The 22700-nt window shown below is 41.6% G+C and overlaps 1 protein-coding gene across 1 annotated transcript in view; it reads left to right on the top strand.

The window, feature by feature from the left end:
- arfgef2 (ADP-ribosylation factor guanine nucleotide-exchange factor 2 (brefeldin A-inhibited)) overlaps window positions 1-22700 on the top strand; it is a 29061-nt gene that overhangs the window by 3900 nt on the left and 2461 nt on the right. Inside the window, exons 4-38 of the mRNA XM_044211645.1 lie at window positions 1352-1498; window positions 2606-2785; window positions 3379-3673; window positions 3883-4041; window positions 4192-4310; window positions 5013-5146; window positions 5750-5984; window positions 6162-6261; window positions 7181-7320; window positions 7567-7675; window positions 7778-7967; window positions 8120-8231; window positions 8337-8542; window positions 8720-8804; window positions 10526-10697; window positions 10876-11027; window positions 11199-11327; window positions 11462-11620; window positions 12866-13013; window positions 13330-13426; window positions 13551-13591; window positions 13694-13863; window positions 14789-14940; window positions 15195-15367; window positions 15612-15772; window positions 15936-16066; window positions 17820-17949; window positions 18106-18241; window positions 19043-19181; window positions 19483-19540; window positions 19709-19817; window positions 20084-20223; window positions 20464-20641; window positions 21247-21385; window positions 22333-22450. Coding sequence (XP_044067580.1) covers window positions 1352-1498; window positions 2606-2785; window positions 3379-3673; window positions 3883-4041; window positions 4192-4310; window positions 5013-5146; window positions 5750-5984; window positions 6162-6261; window positions 7181-7320; window positions 7567-7675; window positions 7778-7967; window positions 8120-8231; window positions 8337-8542; window positions 8720-8804; window positions 10526-10697; window positions 10876-11027; window positions 11199-11327; window positions 11462-11620; window positions 12866-13013; window positions 13330-13426; window positions 13551-13591; window positions 13694-13863; window positions 14789-14940; window positions 15195-15367; window positions 15612-15772; window positions 15936-16066; window positions 17820-17949; window positions 18106-18241; window positions 19043-19181; window positions 19483-19540; window positions 19709-19817; window positions 20084-20223; window positions 20464-20641; window positions 21247-21385; window positions 22333-22450 — 5043 coding nt within the window. The remainder of the gene's footprint in view (window positions 1-1351; window positions 1499-2605; window positions 2786-3378; window positions 3674-3882; window positions 4042-4191; window positions 4311-5012; window positions 5147-5749; window positions 5985-6161; window positions 6262-7180; window positions 7321-7566; window positions 7676-7777; window positions 7968-8119; window positions 8232-8336; window positions 8543-8719; window positions 8805-10525; window positions 10698-10875; window positions 11028-11198; window positions 11328-11461; window positions 11621-12865; window positions 13014-13329; window positions 13427-13550; window positions 13592-13693; window positions 13864-14788; window positions 14941-15194; window positions 15368-15611; window positions 15773-15935; window positions 16067-17819; window positions 17950-18105; window positions 18242-19042; window positions 19182-19482; window positions 19541-19708; window positions 19818-20083; window positions 20224-20463; window positions 20642-21246; window positions 21386-22332; window positions 22451-22700) is intronic.

Raw genomic sequence — 22700 nt, 5'->3', positions numbered from 1 at the left:
GGACAGACAGGAAATAGATGTCGTGTGTACCGAATAAACCAACATAATGAAATTAAAATATGGACACTTAGGATGACAAAATTATAGATGCATTGTAACATATATGAAATACATACATTCAGTGTGCTATTGATGAAAAGGAAAATTGAGTCTTGGAGGAGCACACACATGCGGCCTCTTTTTTTTTTGTTTGTTTAGTGTTTTATTTAATTTTTGTACTCTTAGTAGCCTGATTTTACTTGCCTCATTGTTACAGTTTACAGTCCTGTAATGTTTTAATCGTGGTTTACCCATGTAAAGCACTTTGTAAGTTTGTTAGAAGAACGATGCTGTATAAATATAGTTTATTAGTATTATCATTACTATTAATGGAGCACACCACTGATTTTACATATCAAGTTCACTGAGCACTACTCTCAGCAGGACTCGACACTAACTTTTAAAAGTGGTTGCCAGTCTGGCCTTTTTAGTTGCTTAATTTGCTTCACCATTTTCTCCGTGCGTACGTGAGTAAATGCACGTGCAGCGTTGTTCCGCTACTGTAACAGCAAGTTATAAATATCACTAACGCCACTAATATTGAAAATGTATTAATTTTATTTTGGGGTGCACAACTTGCTGGTTGCCACTGATTGCAACCAAAGGCTAAGAATTAGTTGCCAATTTCTCACAACGGTTGCCAATGGCAACCTGGCAGCCATTACTGTCGAGCCCTGCTCAGGGCCTGAAAACAGTTGTATTATGTATTTTGTTGCTCTTATGGAAGCTTTCCAGAGTTTGACACAACAGCCCGAGATGATGTAAATCTAATCTCATCATCTAAGCTCTAGCTTGGACACTACACATGTTTTAGTAGAAAGTCTGTGTTCAAACTAGGGACAGGTGTTTGTACGGGGCAGGGACGAACGAAGGATGCAGTTGAGCCGCCTTATGGGAAATGTAGGATCCATTATTTTGGGACTTGACCTACAGTATATTTAACACTAAAAGTCAGGATATCTCAGGCTCTGCGCCTTTGATCTTTTTTTAAATCTGCCCCCCAACTTTATAGAAGTGTAATATTAAATCGTGCCCCTTTTAACACTTGTAGACACACAAAAATTAACCCTGAATTTCTCTGTTTCTCACATACTCACAATTGAGCACAACAAACAGCAAACATGCGCAGCTAAAATAAACCCTAAACTCACACACACACATACAAATGCAGAATCACACGTGTGCAGTGAATTCTGTGCATCATATCTCACCTAATGACTCTTGAATAAAACAAAGACCCCAAACTACTCATAGTATTACACACTCACTCCACCTCTGCCGCCATAACCTGTGCACTCTTTTTCCACGGTAGAAGCTGATTGCGTACGGCCACATCACAGGCAACGCCCCGGACAGTAGAACCCCGGGCAAGAGGCTGATCGACCGGCTGGTGGAAACCATCTGCAACTGCTTCCAGGGCCCACAGACCGACGAGGGAGTCCAGCTACAGATCATCAAGGTACGCCCAGCGCCTCTCCGTACATCTGGCAGCCTTCAGATCCTCCAGCTGTCAGTGTTGTTTATTTGAGACCCAATCAGGTCAAACTGTCAGGACTGAGACACTTAAGTCCTCCGTAATCGAGAGCTTTCAGTCACGCTTCACATTAGTGGAGACAATCAGTTTCTACTTGTTATATCTGTTCTTAAGTAAGGAGTTTAAGTAAAGAAAAGTTATATAATATTGAATATTTAAATATTACTACATAAATGTATCCCTTGCCATGCTTTCTTGTGTGTGTGTCTTTATCACATTGTCAGCCACTGAAATCCATCATTTACTATTTGATTCCTGTGATCACAAAAACATTTCTGGCTTAAAATAAAAGCACTTTCTGTTACAAAAGCCACCTTTTGTTCACTGTGATTGTGGCCAGACCCAACCAACCATTGAATTTCTTCTAGCAGCATTTTTCTAAAAATGGATTTGAAAGGTTTATAGACTGACATCCTTCATTTGTTGCACCTTAATGAATCTAAAGACCAGAAAATCTACAAAGATAAATTGAATTCTTCCTTTTCCTTTCTGAACAGGATTCATACTCCAGCAACTTGTCCATTCTTTGGCTTATTAACTTGCCTTGTGTTTGTTCAGTAGGTATGATTCATAACTGCTGCTTACTGAAGAGAATGAATACATATCCTGATTGGTTGGAAAGGGCAAAGTCTCTCCTGTTACAAGAAGCACACAGTTTTATCACTGTTGACAAAAGATTTATAGGACAGATTAACAACATCTGTTTGACTTAATTCACCACTGAAGGAGACCTGAATGTCAGTGCAGTTTATTTAGACTGACTAATACAAACTTGAACACAAAATAATATGTAAATGAATCAACCTTGTGGACATTTTCTTTCATTTGAAGATTATCTTTTGAGTAACGTCAAAATGGAAATAAACAGCTGAATTCTGCACCATACAGTAGCAGAGTATGAGAAGTGTACATCTGTGGATTTAATGTGCCACATAAGTAGGGAAGTCGAATGGTGATTCAGCAGGTGCAGTAGCGTCTTCTAAACGGGACATCCTGTCTGATAACTCTTGACTTCCTTTTCTCTCTGTCCAGGCCCTGCTGACGGCGGTGACCTCCCCACACATAGAGATTCATGAGGGCACGGTGCTCCTTACCGTCAGGACCTGCTACAACATCTACCTGGCCAGCCGCAACCTCATCAACCAGACCACCGCTAAGGCCACACTCACACAGATGCTCAACGTTATCTTCACACGAATGGAAAACCAGGCTGTTAGTTCAGATTAACATTGTTACCGTGCATTGCTGCGTTACATCTGTCCATACAACTCAGGTCACTTTTTGGCTAAACATGGGAAAATGATTGCTTTCTCCTCTGCACTCTGTTTTTAAATGAAATTGAATGGCCCAAAAGGGACTTCAGTACGTTTGAATTTTTAATTAAGGCGATCAAAAAATAAGTTGCAATATACTTAATGAACAGAAGCGAAACAAAGAGACTTCTTAGCTGCGCAAAAGCAACAACATGAGAAGGAAGGCCAAGCTCTGGCTATGGCTATGGCTACTGCTGTGGATTGTAACTGGCTGGCTACTCTCTTCTGCACCTAAGATAGTAACATTTGCCAGGAAAGCGTTGTTAAGCCAGACACTCGCACCAAGATTTGAACCTGGTGCTTCTATCAGATATGACAGATGTTTTACTAGTATACAACACAGGAGTTCTCCACAATGCTCAACCAACTCAACCATGTTAATTCACTGCACTTGTACAACCACTGCATGTAGTTAGTGTTACATCCATTAAAAACTTCCCTTGTATAAAATTTGTCTACATAGCTCCTCTTCTCCTTCTGCTGCCTCCACAGGCTCTGGAAGCTCAGGAGCAAGAGAAGGACCGGCTGTGTCTGCCCCAGCAGAACCCGTCCCCAGTCCCAGGTAATCTGAGGTCTGGCTCCCCCCGGTCTGACCGGACGCCTACCCCAGAGCCCCAGAGCTCCCTGTCCCCAGCAGCCAGTTCTCCAGACCTCACTACCACCAACACTGCCAGCTCCACGCCCCCACCGCCAGCCCCTGACCTGGACCAGGACCAAGCACCAGACACACCATCAATCAATGGAGAACCTGAGGGCAGCAACGCAGAGCAGGTCACACCATCAAGAGGTACAGTATGTGTCAACTTGGACCTCCAGCTTTCAGTTTAAATTCAAAATTCAAAGGTCAAATTCAATTGAATCTTGAAAATCTTTGTATTTGTTTTTCCTCCAACTCTTTTAGGAACGTCTGAAGGTGTAACTGAGAATTGTGCAGCTTTCATATAATAGCTTCTTTAATCTTCATGACTCTTCTTACTCTTGATTTGTTTGCATTAGAGTCAGTTTTTGAAGATGAAGGTGTAGAGACACCTCCTACAGCACCCCAGCCAGCTGAGAAAGGGGACAAACCAGAGAGCAATCCAAATCCAGCAGAGTCAGCGGCGACTGAAGGAGAGGAGGGAGAGCAACAGCCAACACAGATGCACAGTGGAACAGGTCAGAACTATGCTACATGCTAATTTTATTTTAGTTATCCTCTCTTTTATGTCGTCTGTCTCTTTTGTTCTGCTAAATGTCAATACGCATGTCGGCGACATTGTTTTTCTTTCGTGGTCGTGAAAATGTCCATTCTGGCCTCTCCTCCAGGAGGTGAGCACCCACCCCACCCTGTCACTGAGCAGACAGAGGTGGCTCCCAGAACAGAGGGTCAGCAGATGAACGGCATCATTGAAGACCGCTCTTCGATTTCCTCCACAGATATGCTGGTGAGCAGTGTTAATAACATTAGTTATTAATCAGTAGTGTGCTGCTTGCCTGAGTGAAACACAGTGGAAATAACATTTTAACTTGTAAAAAATGTATAAAGTTAATGTTTTATTCTTGTATGTTGCAAACATTTGTAAGTGTGTGCATATACGCATATACATTGAAAACATGTTTCGCACATGTGAGACATGGCCAGAAAGCTTACTTCTTTTGTGTAGCATTATTCTGCTCATTTATTTTTTTATCAAGCAAAACTGAGCATCAACACTGTTTATTTCCTCTCATCAGTCACACAGAAGTTGAAGATTTGTAATGGTTGGAGAGAATGCCAAATCCAGTTCTTTGAATATGATGGAAGTGTAGTAAGTAGTGAAATGCTTTGCTGCAACCAGAATGTGATGAGTAAAGTATAATGAGAAACCTTTTAAGGGAGTAGGTTTACCCCGCTGGTAAGATTGTTGAGCTACAGAGACAGATAAATAAATGTGAACCCGAGGAGCAGAAAGGAGATACTTTCTCTCGACTCCAACCTCAGTTCCTTTGGACACATCTGGAGCTCAGCCACAGACCTTAATCAATGTGGAAGTGTCCCAACTCAGAAACAGTTGAGGGCTAGTCAAGTCAGAGCTGTTGCTTTCCTTTTTTTGATGTGGATGTATTATTGACATAAAAGTAATATTGACTTTCTTCATCTGTCTCAGGACGCTGAGGCCCTGCAGGGACCCCACAACGCCGCCCGTTTCTCTCACATCCTGCAGAAAGATGCCTTTCTGGTGTTCCGCTCTCTGTGCAAACTCTCCATGAAGCCCCTCGCTGATGGACCTCCAGACCCAAAGTGAGTGTTTGTTTTTTTTACATATGACAAGCCCTACCGCTAAATGCACGATAACTTGCAAAAGTTTCCTGTAAGAAGTTTCCATGTTCTATGTTACCATAGAACATGTGTCAGAAGTCATTTACACTTTTTCTCTGAGTGTCTTTTACATGGCAACCTCTTTTTTTGTCATGCTACAGTTTGCCAAGATAAATATAAATGCCTTCTTCTTACGCACAATGCTTCATCTCAGTCTCCACAGGTTAACTTGCCCTTTTCCATTCTGGTGTGGCCCTGTCATCTCTAGTTACTGTAACATTAGACCCTGATCCAGTCAGTGTGAATAGGCCAGAGTAAACTGAGCCTGAAAGAAGCTCACAAATAAGTCAGTCTGGCCTACATTAAATAAACACCTTGATGAAACACCATTATACCCAAGTGTCTTGTGTTTCCCTCAATTTAGAGTAAACTGGAACACTATTTATTAATGGGACATTAAGGCACATCAATCTCTACTGAGCATGGTGCTATATATACCTCTTCAGTGTCTTTGTCTATTTCCTTTATATTTACATTTAAGGCATACAGTGTAACTGATGCCCATACAACTCCTCTCCTCTGCAGGTCCCATGAGTTGCGGTCCAAGATTGTCTCCCTGCAGCTGCTGCTGTCTGTGCTGCAGGGTGCCGGGCCGGTGTTTCGCACTCATGAGATGTTCGTTAACGCCATCAAACAGTATCTGTGCGTCGCGCTGTCCAAAAATGGCGTCTCCTCTGTGCCTGAGGTCTTTGAGCTCTCACTGGCTATCTTCCTCACCTTGCTCTCCCACTTCAAGGTCCACCTGAAGATGCAGATTGAGGTACAGAACGCAGACAGTGTGTCATCTGAGTTAGTTTGTCTGGCACACTTACTAAGGTTGTTATATTTTTAACACTTCTGTTATAACATTTATGTTGGTGCAGCTTTTTTGATTAAAGAGTCACACTGACATTTTATAACTTATAACTTTCATCTCCTCTCATCCACCTTGCCTCAGGTGTTTTTCCGGGAGATATTTCTGACCATCCTGGAGACATCGACCAGCTCCTTTGAGCACAAGTGGATGGTCATCCAGACACTAACACGCATCTGTGCAGGTACAAATCTGCTGATTAAAGTTTTTCTCAAACTAAAACAAAAAAATTAAACATACACAGTCAAACTAAACCCCTTTGAGACATGGAATACATCAAGCTTTAAAGTGATGGCTTTATTTGACATGACAGTACATTTATGGAAAGAGCCAATGCCTGTGCGATATTTGGCCCCTGGTGTGTGAGAGGAAGTGGCATCACTGCTCAAGTTCAGTGATGTGAAGGAAGAAGAGTGTTTTCTGTTCTCTCACAGGCCGCATCACTGATGGATTTTAAAATAATTTGCTGTTGAATCCTTAATTAATGACCATTGTGAGTGCAAGCGACACTCATCTCTTCTCTTGCGAATCTAAAAAAAAAAATTCACATGAATTTAATCATTTATTAAATAGAGAATTCTGCTGCCAGTTTTATAATGTCCAACAGCGCACAAGCATAGAATACCAAGACGTTGGGACTCATTTATTCATCCATGCAGTTTGCATGAATGAAAGTTGTAAATATGAGGGAAGGAGACGGCTGGTCTGATGATTACTGTGGTTTTTGCCCTGTACCGCAAGGGTACAAGAACCTTTTTAGACACTGATTTGATATGAGAATAGTCTCCTCAATAACTTGTGTTTCATACATTGTTAAACTGATTTTATTTTCTTTGAGCAAGGGAGATGATACTTGTGTGAGAATTTTATTCCAGTGATCTAAATAAGGTGGAACAAGATGTGCATTAAATCCCTCTCTGTAAACTTGTGCTGCTTCAGCCTCTTATCTTCCTATGATTATGCTGTAGTTGTAATCATTGCTGGTACTGTTCTAAAATCCCACTGGTGACATATAAATATTTCTGCTGCTGCAAATCAAGTAATTATTGTAATTATTGATCATTTGATCACAAGCATTTGTAATACATTTCATTCCCCCCCAGATGCCCAATGTGTGGTTGACATCTACGTGAACTACGACTGTGACTTGAATGCAGCCAACATTTTTGAGCGCCTCGTCAGCGACCTGTCTAAGATTGCCCAGGGCAGGAGTGGTCAGGAGCTTGGGATGACTCCTCTGCAGGTACACGTACACTCAAGGATTCGAGGATCAACACCATAGGAGCACAAGTTTTGATTAAATAGGATTTTTTCAGGGACAGACAATACATCACTAAACTTATAGGCACCTAGTTGTAATGAGGTAAAGGGTGAGGCAGGACCCTTCTAGCCATAGTTTCTTAAGTCATGTTTTGTGTGTAACACCACTTACATGTGTGAGTGTGTGCAAGTGTCTAAATGAACGTTGTTGCTTCTATAATATCCACAGGAGCTGAGCCTGCGTAAAAAGGGTTTGGAGTGTCTGGTGTCCATCCTCAAATGTATGGTGGAGTGGAGCAAAGACATGTATGTCAATCCAAACCTTCAAGCTAACCTGGGTAAGTGTGTAGTGTACAGTAAATATGTGAGCAATGCACAGGATGGTGGGGGGGGGGTCTAAACATATAATTATTGTGTGTGTGTTTCTGATTTGTTTGCAGGCCAGGAGCATCCATCTGATAGTGAGGGAGGAGAGTTAAAGCTCCCAGAGCAGCTGGCGGGTCGTCGAGACAGCATCAGCTCGCTGGACTCCACTGTCTCCTCCAGCGTCCCGGTTTCCCAGGCGGACCATCCAGAGCAGTACGAGGTTATCAAACAGCAGAAAGATATCATCGAGCACGGCATCGAACTGTGAGCCCTTTTTCCTCAACCTGGTTATGATTTACATTAGGATTACTTAGGATCCCTGAGTGTGGAAAATGTATGATTTTTTTTATACTTTATACTTTTTGTTCTTGTTTAGAGAAGATAAGCAGTGATGTTTTCCTCTGTTCTCTCGGCAGCTTCAACAAGAAGCCGAAGCGTGGTATCCAGTACCTGCAGGACCAGGGCATGCTGGGTGCCACAGCTGAGGACATTTCCCAGTTCCTACATCAGGAGGACAGACTGGACACTGTGAGGGATTACACAAGCTTAAATTATAGAACGCTGTATTCTCTAGCAACAAAGGCGTTAATTCAAGTTAGTAATCCCCCAACCACTTTACCTCTGCATCCACAGACCCAGGTGGGAGAGTTCCTGGGCGAGAACATCAAGTTCAACAAGGAAGTGATGTACTGCTACGTGGACCAGTTGGACTTTTGCGGGCGGGACTTTGTCTCAGCACTCAGAGCGTTCCTGGAAGGCTTCAGGCTGCCTGGTGAGGCCCAGAAGATTGACAGGCTGATGGAGAAATTCGCTGCTCGATATCTAGAGTGCAACCAGGGGTAAGGCCCACCTTTCGATTTCCTATATAAGGGCTTGGAGAGATTTATTGGTGCTTGACAAATTGCACCAGAGTGAGGTCTTTATATTTTTAGTCACGAGAGTTTACATTTGATTAAAACAAACATTAGACCAGTGCAGCTACTAACTGTTTCCCTGATATGTGTCCTCTTTTGCAGACAGACTCTGTTTGCCAGTGCAGACACTGCCTACGTGCTGGCATACTCTATCATTATGCTAACCACAGACCTGCACAGTCCTCAGGTGAGAACTGGAATATTTAATGTCCGGCCACTATCGTCACCATGATCACCATATGAGGGCCATTGCATCATCCAGGATGCAGTTGTGTCTAGTTTCTCTGTGGAATATTTATTAAGGATTTGCAGCACTTTTGGGCTCTAAAGAGTCACATTGCGTTTGTCGTTATTTACTAAAGGACCGCGCCAAGGTTTTGTGCAGGTGAAATGGAAGACAAGCAGCACCGCTAGAAATTGTGTGTTTTGGCTCATGCAATATGTATTTTAAGGCATTCAGACCAAAAATACCCCTCTGTTGTGCAAGGCTGGGGGTGTGTTGTTTCAGGTATTGACGAGACAATGAAATACAATCCAGGAAGTACAGTTTGAGTAACAGATCCATGAGCTTGAAAGCTTCTCAGACACAGACGCACAGCAGTTTATAACACTCTGAGACAGGATTTTACTACTCAGGAAACTTATCACTGTGACAAATGTTTTATTTTTTGGCACGCCAATTGCAAGGTAAACAGTATAAACGCAGCACAAAATAATATACCTGTGCTTGGATGTATTTGATTGGCTACAGCAGCCCCTTGCCGGATGATGTGCCATATTGTATCGGTCACGATAGTATCGGTATAATTTGTAATATGATTTTAAAAAAAATGAAACATTCATATCGTGATAATGACAATATTTCGTCTTGTTGATGTAACAACATCATACTGCTACGCACAGCAACAACAAGCATGGCTGACAGCGACAGTAACATTGCTGCCGGCTCCACGGTGGAGGAGTTGGTTCCAAAAAGGGGAAGTAATATGTAAGAAGTGCAAGAAGACTGTAACAACAAAAGGGGGCACTCCAACAAACATATTTCACCACCTCAAGCAGAAGCGCCCAGTTGAGTAAGAGGACAGACAAAACCCCCGCGAGGAGAGCTCAACAGCTATTGTGAGTTCTAATATATCATATTGTCAAGAATATCATTATCGCAGAAATACCCTGAAATATTGTGATATTATTTTAGGGCCATATCACCCACCCCTAATTGCATTCTGGCAAAAGTCATACAAAGTTCAACATTTTTGCTGGACAACCCTGCGTTTCTTTACCTCTGCGTTGACACCCCCACAGCATCGATGCAGTGGCATTCAAATGAATGAGGGGGCTGCGCAGGCCTGTATCTGTCTCAACACACATACTACACATAGCTGCTGCACCTGATTTATCACTGCTGACAGACCACTGTGACAGAGGAAACTGCACCTGAAATTTAAATCTGGGAAAAGAAGGTGTAAAATGTGGTGCACTGTGGCACACCGAGACCGAGAGAGAGAGAGTCCTGTTACATTTACATTTTTTTGTTTACAGAATTAATCTATTCAAGTGAGTTTAAAACTTTTACCAAAAATCCTTAATCACTGATGTCTTTGTTGAGCTGACAATAATAGACTATTTAACGAATGTTTTCTTACATGTAGTCTTCCTCTTGCAGGATGAATAGATGCTAGCAGTTCCAAAAGTGTCAGGTCATTAACCAATATTCAAAATTTAGCAGCAAAAAACACTTTCTTTCCTCCACTGCTTTCCAGACATATGCAATGTGCATCAAAAAAGCAAATCAGATGAACTGTGACAGGAAATGTTTTCCACTGTGTCCCATTCCCACACTCCCAATTTCCTCCTTTTTAATTAATCACTCCAACTGCCTTTCTGGATCTTCTTCTTTTACTTATGTAGGTGAAGAACAAGATGACAAAGGAGCAGTACATCAAGATGAATCGCGGTATTAACGACAGTAAGGACCTGCCCGAAGAGTATCTGTCTTCTATATACGATGAGATCGCAGGCAAGAAGATTGCCATGAAGGAGAGCAAAGAGTTCTCAATCACCCCAAAGTCTACCAAGCAGAGTGAGTACTTTGTTTTCTCTGAAGTTTGCTTTCTGATCATTGGCTGATTAAAATGTGAGACAACAGACTAGTGATGTATAACTTTGGTGTCCTTCAGGCTCAGCATCTCCCTGACTCTATTCACTGTTTGCTGATAAAGATAAAAACATCACAAACGTGTGTGTCCTCCTCCCTCCAGGTGTAGCCAGTGAGAAGCAGCGCCGCCTGCTGTACAACGTGGAGATGGAGCAGATGGCGAAGACCGCTAAAGCTCTGATGGAGGCTGTCAGCCATGCTCAGGCCCCCTTCTTCAGCGCTACACACCTGGAGCATGTCAGGCCCATGTTCAAGGTATTACTTTTTACTCCTTTCATTTACTTTACATTCCCGATGAGTTTGAACCCGATCTTTGAACAGTGGGATGCATATTCTAACCAGAGAGGCGAACTGTTAACCAAGTAAAATATCAGATGTGGACATTACTGGAAATGTACACCTGCCGATAATTTCTGTGTGTTTTAGCTGGCGTGGACCCCGTTGCTGGCAGCATTCAGTGTGGGACTGCAGGACTGTGACGATCCAGAGGTGGCCTCACTGTGTCTGGAGGGCATTCGATGTGCCATCAGGATCGCCTGCATCTTCAGCATGCAGGTCTGGTGATCTTTCACACACAAATTGAGCCTAAACTGTAAACAGTATGTCATTGATGTTTTATTTTTAAAGTGGCTCAGTGTTCTTACTGCATGAAACTGCGACTGTGTGGTAACTGGGCTTCCTGTCTGTAGTTGGAGCGGGATGCGTATGTCCAAGCCTTGGCCAGATTCACCCTGCTGACAGCCAGTTCCAGCATTACAGAGATGAAGCAGAAGAACATTGACACAATCAAGACGCTGATCACTGTGGCCCACACTGACGGAAACTACCTGGGCAACTCCTGGCATGAGGTGACTACCTACTAATAGGATTTCTGTGCATTTGTAGTGCACAGAACTGTGTTGACAAAATATTAGAAACACCTCTCAGTATAACGCAATACAATTCAACAGCACCTCAAACTACAGCCTCCTAAATGACCATAAAGTTGAATGAACACCTCTAAAACAGTTTAAATAAAAACTGAACATTAATAAACTTCATGAAGGGAGGTTTTTTGCAGGGCTGTTGTATTAGATTAAGAAAAACACAACTTTACAGCAACAGGGAAAATGCTGTCACAACCAACCATTTTGGCAGTAACAAATCAAACTTTGATCGCTCTTATAGCTCCTCAGATAATGTGCAGATTCATTCATTTCCACACCACTCGGTATAAAGCTATGCAGAACAAGCTGTATCGAAATTATGGGTTTATTTATTCAATCATTCATTGCTTATTCAAAATTACAGATGGTGGAACTATACTGAAGAGATCTGTTCATATTGTTACAGTGTATTTCCCAACACACGGAGACATTACAGCAATAAATAATCTTTGCCACCTGCAACGGCAAGTACAAGTTGACGGGTGTTGTTGAAAGGTGAAGTGGACAGTGGATGAGAAGACAAATTCCTTGTTTTGCTGGAAAGCGCCATTCATGCAAGATAGAGCACTATTATAGGCAGTTTTTAAACAATGTGATTTAGATAGGCCTGACGAGGATGCGTCACACAATTGGGCAAACAAGTGGCTTGCCAGTGTTTGCTTACAGCCTGTTGTGAAAGGATTATTGGTAAATATGATTATGAGATTTGTGCTATTCATTTATTTTAGTCATAATTTTGCATATACTGTATAACATAGATAGCTTAGCCACTTATATTATTTACCCGTAAACATAAAGTCTACACATAAAAACATAAAACCTTTTGCTATTTTTTGCATTTCGAATCTTACCGCTGAATATTTCAAACCGCAACTGTCCGAGAGAACACATTATCATAATTTCTACTTTGCGGCTGAGTGTGTCTTAAAACTGTGATGGCAACTCTCTCCTAGGAGTAGTCCCTCTCAGTGTAGCTTCATAAATAACTTTCAAGTCCTATTCTGAAGTAGCAGTGCTTTTAATATTTGATGTTCAGTGCAATTCCTAGCATGGATCCTGAGATGCTTGATAAATACGGGCCCTGGTAAATGATGATCTCACCACCCAAGGAAAAAGCCTCAGCCTTTTTTGTTTGTTAATAAAAGTGCTTATTTATTTATTATTTAGATCTTGAGGTGTATCAGTCAGCTGGAGCTCGCCCAGTTGATCGGCACAGGTGTAAAGACACGCTACATCTCAGGGGTGGTCCGGGACAAGGAGGCTGGCATCAGGGGCTTACCCTCCGGCACAGAGGAGTTCATGCCCCTGGGGCTGGGTAAGACACTCACACACATAATTTAAATTCACAGTTTAACCCCCTAACTCTTATAATCACATGTAAATTAAATGTGTCTCTATCTTAATGATTCCCATCAAAACTACTAATTACTGTTGTGCTTCTACAATAGTAGCCATCTTTAACTTTATTCAAGCAACAGAATGTCCAATATTAACTCCAGAGCAGCTATTATTTAATTTAAAAACAATGTTCAGTCAATCACTGTGCTTTTAAAAGTCACATTCATTTGTTGTATGTGTCTGATGCCTTGACTGTATAAATTAGCTTGTGTTAAATATGTTTGGTGTTTCAGGTAACCTGGTGGGAAGTCAGGACAAGAGACAGATGGCTCACATCCAGGAGTCCGTAGGAGAGACCAGCTCTCAGAGTGTGGTGGTAGCTGTTGACAGGTAAGACAAAATACTCAGATACAGCACATTAATAACATAATAAATGCATGATCTATGTCTGTCCTTTATGATGAATGAAGGTTTCTGTTTCCTACAAATACTAAAGCTACATTTATATTTGCAGGATCTTCACTGGTTCCACCAGACTAGATGGAAATGCAATTGGTGAGTGTGTCATTCTTCGCCCTTATGTACAGAATCTCTGTTTGTGTATGTTACAAAGAAAGAGAAGTTATTCATTGTGTGGTGCTGTTTAATTGTTTCCAGTGGACTTTGTGCGTTGGCTGTGTGCGGTGTCCATGGATGAGCTGGCCTCCGCACACCAGCCGAGGATGTTCAGCTTGCAAAAGATTGTGGAAATCTCCTACTACAACATGAACCGCATCAGGCTGCAGTGGTCTCGAATTTGGCAGGTCATAGGAGACCACTTCAACAAGGTCAGTGGACCAGAGGGGTTACAGAGTTTTAAAAATTAATCATCGGTGTGGTGTGGGAGGCAGCAGCAGGATGACACAGTGTTCTTTTGATGGTGCTTCCTGCTGCTCTGTGCACTTTTGTCCTGTATTGCTCCCTTGAGGACTTGATTTATTACCGCTACATGGACATAAAAAGGCTCTTTAATTATGTCTACACTATATCTGTGTGTTTGCAATTGCAGGCTAAACATTGTCATTTGTTTTAATGTACTTCAGTGGGGCAAGTTTTAGCATAAAATTGTGCATATAAGCGAAAGAGGTTGCTCGTAGTGACAAACACACAGAGAATTATCACCCGACTCTGCAGTTTTCCTCAGCTCTGCGTAACATTTTAGCGTCTTTCAGCTCGTTGTTTTGCTTTTACCATCCGCAACTTTCCTGTGTTTTTGGTTCAGTCTCACAGCTCCCATCTGTGTGGTTTCCAACAGCTTTTTTTCAGCTAAAAAGTTCTGATAAACCCACTGTACACTACCTGCTCAGCACCAAACAGCAGACAGATTAAGTTAGCTATTAGCTAGTGAACATAGTGGAGCATTTCTGGTGAAGATCACAGAGCTAAAAGGAGAGTGAATACTGGACTTACATTCGCCAGGTGGACAAAAACACGACTCCAAATCAATGATAATGTTGCGCCGTGTCTGCTGGATGTTGATAAGCAACTGTTTGCTAATGCAGTTCCCATATCAACTACATAAGGTGATAATATGTCAGTATTGTGTTTACAGCTTGTTGCACTGCCCCCAAGTGTCCAAAAAATCAATAAATGCAGGTTTAATCATGAGTATACAGTACACACAAGAAACAGTTCATTGGGATTATTTTTAGTGAACCAGAGTAACTTGATGCATAGCTGAGCTCCACTGATAACTGTTGTGTCTTCCTCTAGGTGGGCTGTAACCCCAATGAGGATGTAGCCATCTTTGCTGTGGACTCACTGAGGCAGCTCTCCATGAAGTTCTTGGAGAAAGGAGAGCTGGCCAACTTCCGCTTCCAGAAAGACTTCCTCAGGCCTTTTGAGCACATCATGAAGAAGAACAGGTAGAGAATATTGTAATATGGGTGGGTGGGATGAGAGACAGTATTTTCTCAGTACATAAATGGCCTATGCATATTTATAGTAAAAAGCTGCAGGTTCATAGGAGGAAGAATGGTTAGGAATAGTGGGGCACAATAGGAAGAGAGAATATTGGTTTTGGTCATTTTTCAGTAAAATATTAGATGCAGTGTAGTATTTTTATAGTGTTTTTTTATTTTATTTAATGTTATATTAACCCCCTCCGTCCCTCCCTCAGGTCCCTCACTATCAGAGACATGGTGATTAGGTGTGTGGCTCAGATGGTAAACTCCCAGGCGGCCAACATCCGTTCAGGTTGGAAGAACATCTTCTCAGTGTTTCACCAGGCAGCCTCCGACCACGATGAGACTATAGTGGAGCTGGCCTTCCAGACCACTGGGCACATTGTCAGTGAGTATGACTGCAGCTCTTTCCTCAGGGCAGCCATTTGGCTCAGGTGATTAAAAAACAATTGACAGAGGTCGTGTTGTGTCAAAATGCTCAGCTGGCAGTGAGACAGATCCTCGGTCCTAGCTTTTATAAGAGTGGGAGCATGAATGACAGGAGAGATTTAACATCTCCTAAACCAACCAAACAACAAATCAGCTACTAGTTCATTCTTGTTTTCTTTCCTTCTCCATCACTCTTCCCTCAGTGAACACCTTCCAGCAGCACTTTGCAGCTGCTATTGATTCGTTCCAGGATGCAGTGAAGTGCCTGTCAGAGTTTGTGTGCAACGCAGCTTTTCCTGACACCAGCATGGAGGCTATCAGACTCATACGACACTGCGCTAAATACGTCTCAGAAAGGCCACAGGTGGGAACAACTGCGTTGTGACTATACTGGTTCAATAAAATGGCATTTGTGACAAAATAATGGCATTTATTTATCGTTTGCAAATTGCTCATGTGGTTTCTTCAAAACATAATTTTGTAATATTACACTTTATGAATTTCACTCCTGCTGTGTCCCTGTCCAGACCCTGAGGGAATACACCAGTGATGACATGAATGTTGCCCCTGGTGATCGGGTGTGGGTTCGTGGCTGGTTTCCCATTCTGTTTGAACTCTCTTGTATCATCAATCGCTGCAAGCTGGATGTCCGGACCAGGTAGAAAAACAGCTCAGCTTGGAGTGTAGCTCAAACAGTTTGAGCTACTGGTTCAGTTTTTATCACACTTCTAGCTTCACCTTTCAGCTACAGTGACGTGTCCTGCAACACTTCTGGTCTCCCCTATTGCTATACCTGCCCCTATTTGTTGCAAAGACAAAAAATATAAAAAGATAAAATAAAACAAACTAAATAGGATGTAACACAAACAAGGTGTTATGTATAAAATTGAAGCATGACAGGATAAAAACACTGAAAGTTAACAGAACTTATTTCTGTACAACAAGACTGCTGAGCCTCTGCTACATTACACTTAAGATAAAGTTAACATGCAGATTTAATTATTGTAGGTATTACTTATTATACAAATGAAATCTGAAATGATTAGTTGATTAATCAATTAGCATGATCGACATTAATCTGCAACAATTTTGATAATTTAATTGTCATTCATTTAATCATGCCAAAAAAATGCCAAATATTTGCTGGGTCCAGCTACTCCTTTAAATGTGAAGATTTTCTTCTTTGCTGTGTTTTATAATATTAGAAATTGAATGTCTTTGGGGTTTGGACTGTTGGTCAGACAAAATAGGACATCTGAAGATATCACTTCGGATTCTCAGAACACGTGTTTGGTGGCATGTTTCCCTATTTTGCAGACTTTTCATTGGCTGAATGTTTAATTGAAAAAATAATTGACACATTAATCAGTAATGAAAATAATCATTTGTTGCATGACATTTTTACTAAAATACTAAGTCCATTCACCCATCTCTCCTCTATCTATTTCCTGTAATAAAAAGTTGTATTTATTTGTAACAGAGCCTGAGTATGTAATATAATCTGGTAAGCTGTTCCAAATATTGGACCGGCACATTGAAAGCATTTAAATCCAAAAGAACCATGTCTATGAACTTTGATAGAATTTTGACTATGCCTAGTATTATACCTATATTGGTCTCTAGTACTTTTAATCAATAACTTTATTTGCCCCCAGTGGGTCAATTGGTTATGCAGCAGTGGGATGCACACATAAAACACAGAGCACACAAATACAACAACAAAGACCAAAAAAACAACATAAATACATAGTAAAAATACTCTAATAATTAAAAGATAAAAAACAAATAAGTTAAAACATTAAGCAAATAACTACCTTTTCCTCCTAGAGTTTAGGAGGGAGGAGGGCAGAGGGTATAAAGGAGTATTTTAATCTTTTGGTTTCAGCTAGTGGAAGTCTGAGGAGGGTACCAGATGGCAGAAACTGAAACTGCTGATGTAAAGGATGGGAACAATCAGACAGGATGGATTCTGCTTTCTTATTTAACTGTTTGTTGTAAAGATCCTGCAGAGTTTCCTGTGCAGTGCCAGTTATTTTGCTGCAGACATTAACCACCTTATTGAGTACATTTTTGTGTTTGACCTTGAGAGATTGATACCAGCAGATAAAAGAGAAAGCGAGCACAAACCCCTGTAAATAGCTTGGTGCTTGGCCATTTAGGCATTTATATACATGACCTGCTGCTAAATACTGATCCTTATTATCAATGTTTAACCAAGCGTGAAGACTAATAAACTTAAGACTAAAAATGTAGCAAGATATCACTTAAAAAAGACGACATCAGTACAGTTGAAAGAAGCACTCATATTATAGTGCTAGTGATTCCATATTGTGCCCTGTTTGTTCTTGCTGATTGCAGAGCTGTGAAGCAACAAGACTGATGCGTGAACTGTTTGTCTTTGCTCCTGACAGAGGTCTCACAGTCATGTTTGAGATCATGAAGAGTTACGGTCACACCTTCGAGAAGCACTGGTGGCACGACCTCTTCAGAATCGTCTTCCGCATCTTCGACAACATGAAGCTCCCCGAGCAGCAGACAGAGGTCAGAGGTCACTGGTAGCAGGCCGTCAAGCCTCATGGTTGTTTGTTTTGACATTAAAACAGAGGGACAGAAGAAATGAAAACTGTCAACGTACACATTTTTGTTTTTAAAAACATTACTTGCATCTGCTCATGTTCGTTTCTTGTTTGCTCCCAGAAAACCGAGTGGATGACGACAACATGTAACCACGCACTGTATGCCATCTGTGACGTGTTCACCCAGTTTTATGAGCCTCTCAGCGAAATCCTGCTGGCTGACATTTTCACACAGCTACAGTGGTGTGTCAGGCAAGGTGGGTGTTCAAATTCATGTAGACAGGTAAAGCAGAACACTCTATACTCATCTGTCCACACAAAGAGCAAATAATGCTCATAAGGCAGAGCGGTAACACCCACTATTCTATGTCAGATTTTACAAACTAGATATTTTGGCGCTGTGCTGAACAGCTCGCTTGTTGTTGGGGACATCAGTAAGAGACTGTACAAAGATTATTGGGGCAGGGAGGGGGGCTGAAACATGTTTCACTTTTTTAAAAAAGCATGACCCCCCCCCCCCCCGTAATTCAGATTTTCTTTAGACCTTCTTCTTTATGTAGAAAGAAATGCCAACACCCTACCTCCAATATCTCAAAATACTATAACATTATTGAGTTGGTACAATTGTATTCACCATTAGTAACTAAAAGTGCATAACTAAATAATTTAAGATGGTGTTGCACATTAGAAGTGGAACTAGCTATTTGCCAACGTTAACATATTAACATGGCACATCCTGTTAACCAAACATTTCAGCTACTCTATTTTGTCAAACCAACAGCTATTAAACAAACTGTTATTGTCACTGTTATTGAATGAGGGACAGGTGAGGGGCTGAAGCTCTGCAATTTTTGTTGCCCCACCCCAGATTCCAAATATAAAGTTAGATCAGATGATGTTGTAGCTTGATATGTATGAGAATAAATGAAATAAATCTTGGATGAGATCAAGACTACCCTCCCCTCAGCGTCTCTGACAAGCACCTCGTGAACCTCAGTGAAGTTCACATTATTTGTATGTGGCAGATGTGTTTTGAAGTTGTTACCTCTCTTCTACAGACAACGAGCAGCTGGCTCGGTCAGGGACAAACTGTCTGGAGAACCTGGTGATTCTGAACGGGGAGAAGTTCAGCCCCGAGGTTTGGAACATCACCTGCTCCTGTATGCTGGAGATCTTCCAAAACACCAGCCCTCACACGTAAGTCCTGAAGCACCGTACTTCCAACCAGAGATGAGATTTAGTTTAAATTCAGTCAGCTCAAAAAATTTTAATGAAACTGCATGTGAACGTCTTGGTGATAGCGTTTATTCAATCAGCTATTTAATTCATCGTCACTGTTTTGAGGACAAAAAGCACAGTTGTCTCAGTGGGAGGTTAATGGGAATTGTAGGGATTAAGGCTAATGGACTTGGACCTGCTTATTGTGCTTTAGTGCTGTGACAGGATGTAAGTTACGACAACACCTGATTCCTGCCATTCTGTTTGCTTTTCACATCAGTTTGTTGACTTGGCGACCTGCTGGACAGGAAGAGGAAACTGCAGATGGCAAGCATTTTGTAAGAATATAAACAAATACACTTATTAACTAAACATTAATTACAGTATGTACAACAGCAGCTCAGCAGATGCTTCATACTTGGTCTGAAACATGATAAGCATGTAACCTATCCACCACATCAGAAGTATGATACTGACCTGTGAATGTCCATGCTGTACATCTCCAGGACGCTGATTTTGACAGTCAGTCCCAGAGCAGCTATGACAGAGCTCTGTCTGAGAGAGGACACAGCCAGATGTCCAGCGACGACACCTGGAAGGGCAAGTCCAATGCTAGTGAGTACAGCATTCACAAGCGCACACACACACACACACACACACATTCTTACCCAGTGCAAACTCAAATTCAACCTGAAAATCAGTTTGAAAAGCGGAAATGGCAGCATGGAGGGGGAAAAAAAAGATTTAAACTGTTATATGACATATTTGTTGCTGGCTGTCACAGTAAAATTAAACTGCCACTGTTGCTTTTTGTCCCTCTTCAAAGTCAGTTTTACCCTCAAATGCTCATATCGCTACAACTCTTTTTTTCTGTTCTACAGGAGTTTCTGACCAGAAGCTGTTTGCAGGGCTGCTGATTAAATGCGTTGTACAGCTTGAACTAATACAGACCATAGACAACATTGTCTTCTACCCAGCAACCAGCAAGAAGGAGGATGCAGAGAACATGGCTGCTGCACAGGTATGTTGCAACAGCTGCTATATGGATTGATTTTATCCTAAAATTGCCCTTAAGTTACTTGACTGTGTTACAGTTGAAACGGTGAAAAAGAGGAACAAAGAAAAGGATTGTGAAAGCTTTGATCAAATGTCAGATCAGGCCCGGGGCACACTAAGAAGATCTTTTAAAAGGACAGCCCTGTGTAATCTTAAACTGTCAGATTTACTTAGTTAAAGTTGTCTAAAATTGTCCTCCCGTCAGCGAGATGCTCTGGAAGAGTCGGAGGCCGACGGAGGCGAGGCGGGTCCAGATCAGGGTATGTACAGACACATGACTTCTGCACACCTCTTCAAGTTGCTGGACTGTCTGCTGGAGTCGCACACCTTCGCCAAGGACTTCAACTCTAACAACGAACAGAGGACAACACTCTGGAGGGCAGGTAAATAGACAGGAAAAGTCTTCTATGATATTCAGCATAAAATTATGTCCCTATCTGTCTTTTGCACTTGTTGAATATATGTGACATACAGTAGAATGTTTTAGAAACATGTCAAAATTATGAGACCGTCTTTTGCTAGAAGTCCTATTGTCTAACATCACTGCGTTAAAAAGTCCTTAATGAGGCGTAACGTATAATCCTAGTTCTAAAATTGTTACCGTTTACAAGGTAATCTAATATTTGTATTCAGTGTAAATTAAAAGTCTGTATCACAAACGTTCAGCAGGATACTGTGTTGTTGTCTGGATTGAACTTGAAAACTTTGAATTGTTGTATGACCTCTCTGCTGAGAGAATGTGAGTATCCCAGACCAGGACCTTGTGGTTCTTTGATGCCACTCCAAGATTATTGTTTTGGCATTTTTTTCAAGTAGAGATACTGATAGGAATTGAGGGGAGAGAGAGGGGTATGACAGGCAGCAAAGGCCAGAATCAAACCAGGGGCGTTGCTGTTGTATGTATCTTAACCACTAGGCCACGCAAAGCCCTCTGTTGTTGTTGTTGTTGTTTTTTTAACCAATGATTGTCTCTCTCTTTTGCCCTCAGGCTTTAAAGGGAAATCCAAGCCCAACTTGTTGAAGCAGGAGACGAGCAGTCTTGCCTGCAGCCTGAGGATCTTGTTCAGGATGTACTCTGACACTCAGCTGCAGGACTCGTGGCCTGACATCCAGACACGCCTACTGCTGTGAGTGCAACATATGACATAATCATCAAGTGATTGACACAGCTAAGATGGCCAGTGTATCAATAACAGATAAGGCTGGTTACTCAAACGGGACTGATTTCCAGCAGCAGGACAGTGCAGGATGTGGGATTGCGTCAAAATAAACTACAGTGTGTGTGTTCATGGTAATGAAGGAACATGTCACCCAGTGCAACATGTGGCTGTTTTTTAAATAGTTTTTTGGACACCAATGGAGTTCTATATCAGGCTTTGGATAAACAGACGATACTTGTTAGTAGGATCAATTCATTGTTGGTTTTGGCCTTATTGTGGAATTTGTTGACAATAAGAAAAATATACAATATCACCAGACTTATCCTTTAAAAATGCATTTTTTTACAAATTCAACAGACAGAAAACAAACATAGTTGAAGCTAGTGTTATTGCAATTGCTCACCTCACTACCTCAAAATGTTTCCAGTGTGTTGTTGCCTGGTTGTAAATAAACACCAACTGTGTCACTCGCAGAAAAGTGCGGTACTGGTGTTTTTTTCCGTGTTGAGTGAGCTGTTTTGACACATGGCTCATAACTCATTATATATTTATGAACAGTACACTGTGTGTGTGTTTTGTAGAATATATTGGCATGCTAGAGCCTGGTACAAATCACCTTGTTGTGTTTGTCGCTGAGCAGCTCCACTGGAGCAGTTGACTCATTTAATGATTAACACCACACATACGTATTCTTGATGTAATACATAACTGGTGTTGTTGCTTTAGTTGAGGATGTGTAGTCTTGGCCTTCTCTTCAATAATAATAATAATAATGATAATAATAATAATAATGATAATAATAATGTGGCAGCTCTGATAAAGACCGACCACTTCTGCCTATTCAGTGTTTGAGATACATCAGTGTTGTGCTGGTCATAATCCTCTGTGTGTGTGTGTTGGGTCGTCTCTCTCAGGGTGTGTAGTGAAGCTCTGGCCTACTTCATCAGTCTGACCTCAGAGAGCCACAGAGAGGCTTGGAACAGCCTGCTGATGCTGCTGCTCACCAGGACGCTACGGCTGCCTGATGATAAGGCAGGAACACACACACACACACACACACACACACACAGAATATTCTTCCAACTACACATTAGTCGGCAGTATGCTGTGGATAAGTATGTAAAGGACAAGAGTTTGATCGAGGCAGACATTATGGAGCTCTGGATCATAACTGTGATTCAATCTGAACCAGGATCAGAAATTAAAGGGAAGGGCAAAAATGTGGGGGGTTAAAAAAATGTACCCTTGTAACTCTTATCTTCCTTTCTTTTATTTCATATTT

The sequence above is a fragment of the Siniperca chuatsi genome, linkage group LG10 (genome assembly GCF_020085105.1).
Source record: "Siniperca chuatsi isolate FFG_IHB_CAS linkage group LG10, ASM2008510v1, whole genome shotgun sequence".
Taxonomy (NCBI): Eukaryota; Metazoa; Chordata; class Actinopteri; order Centrarchiformes; family Sinipercidae; genus Siniperca; species Siniperca chuatsi.
This window is presented reverse-complemented; position numbering and strand designations above follow the sequence as displayed.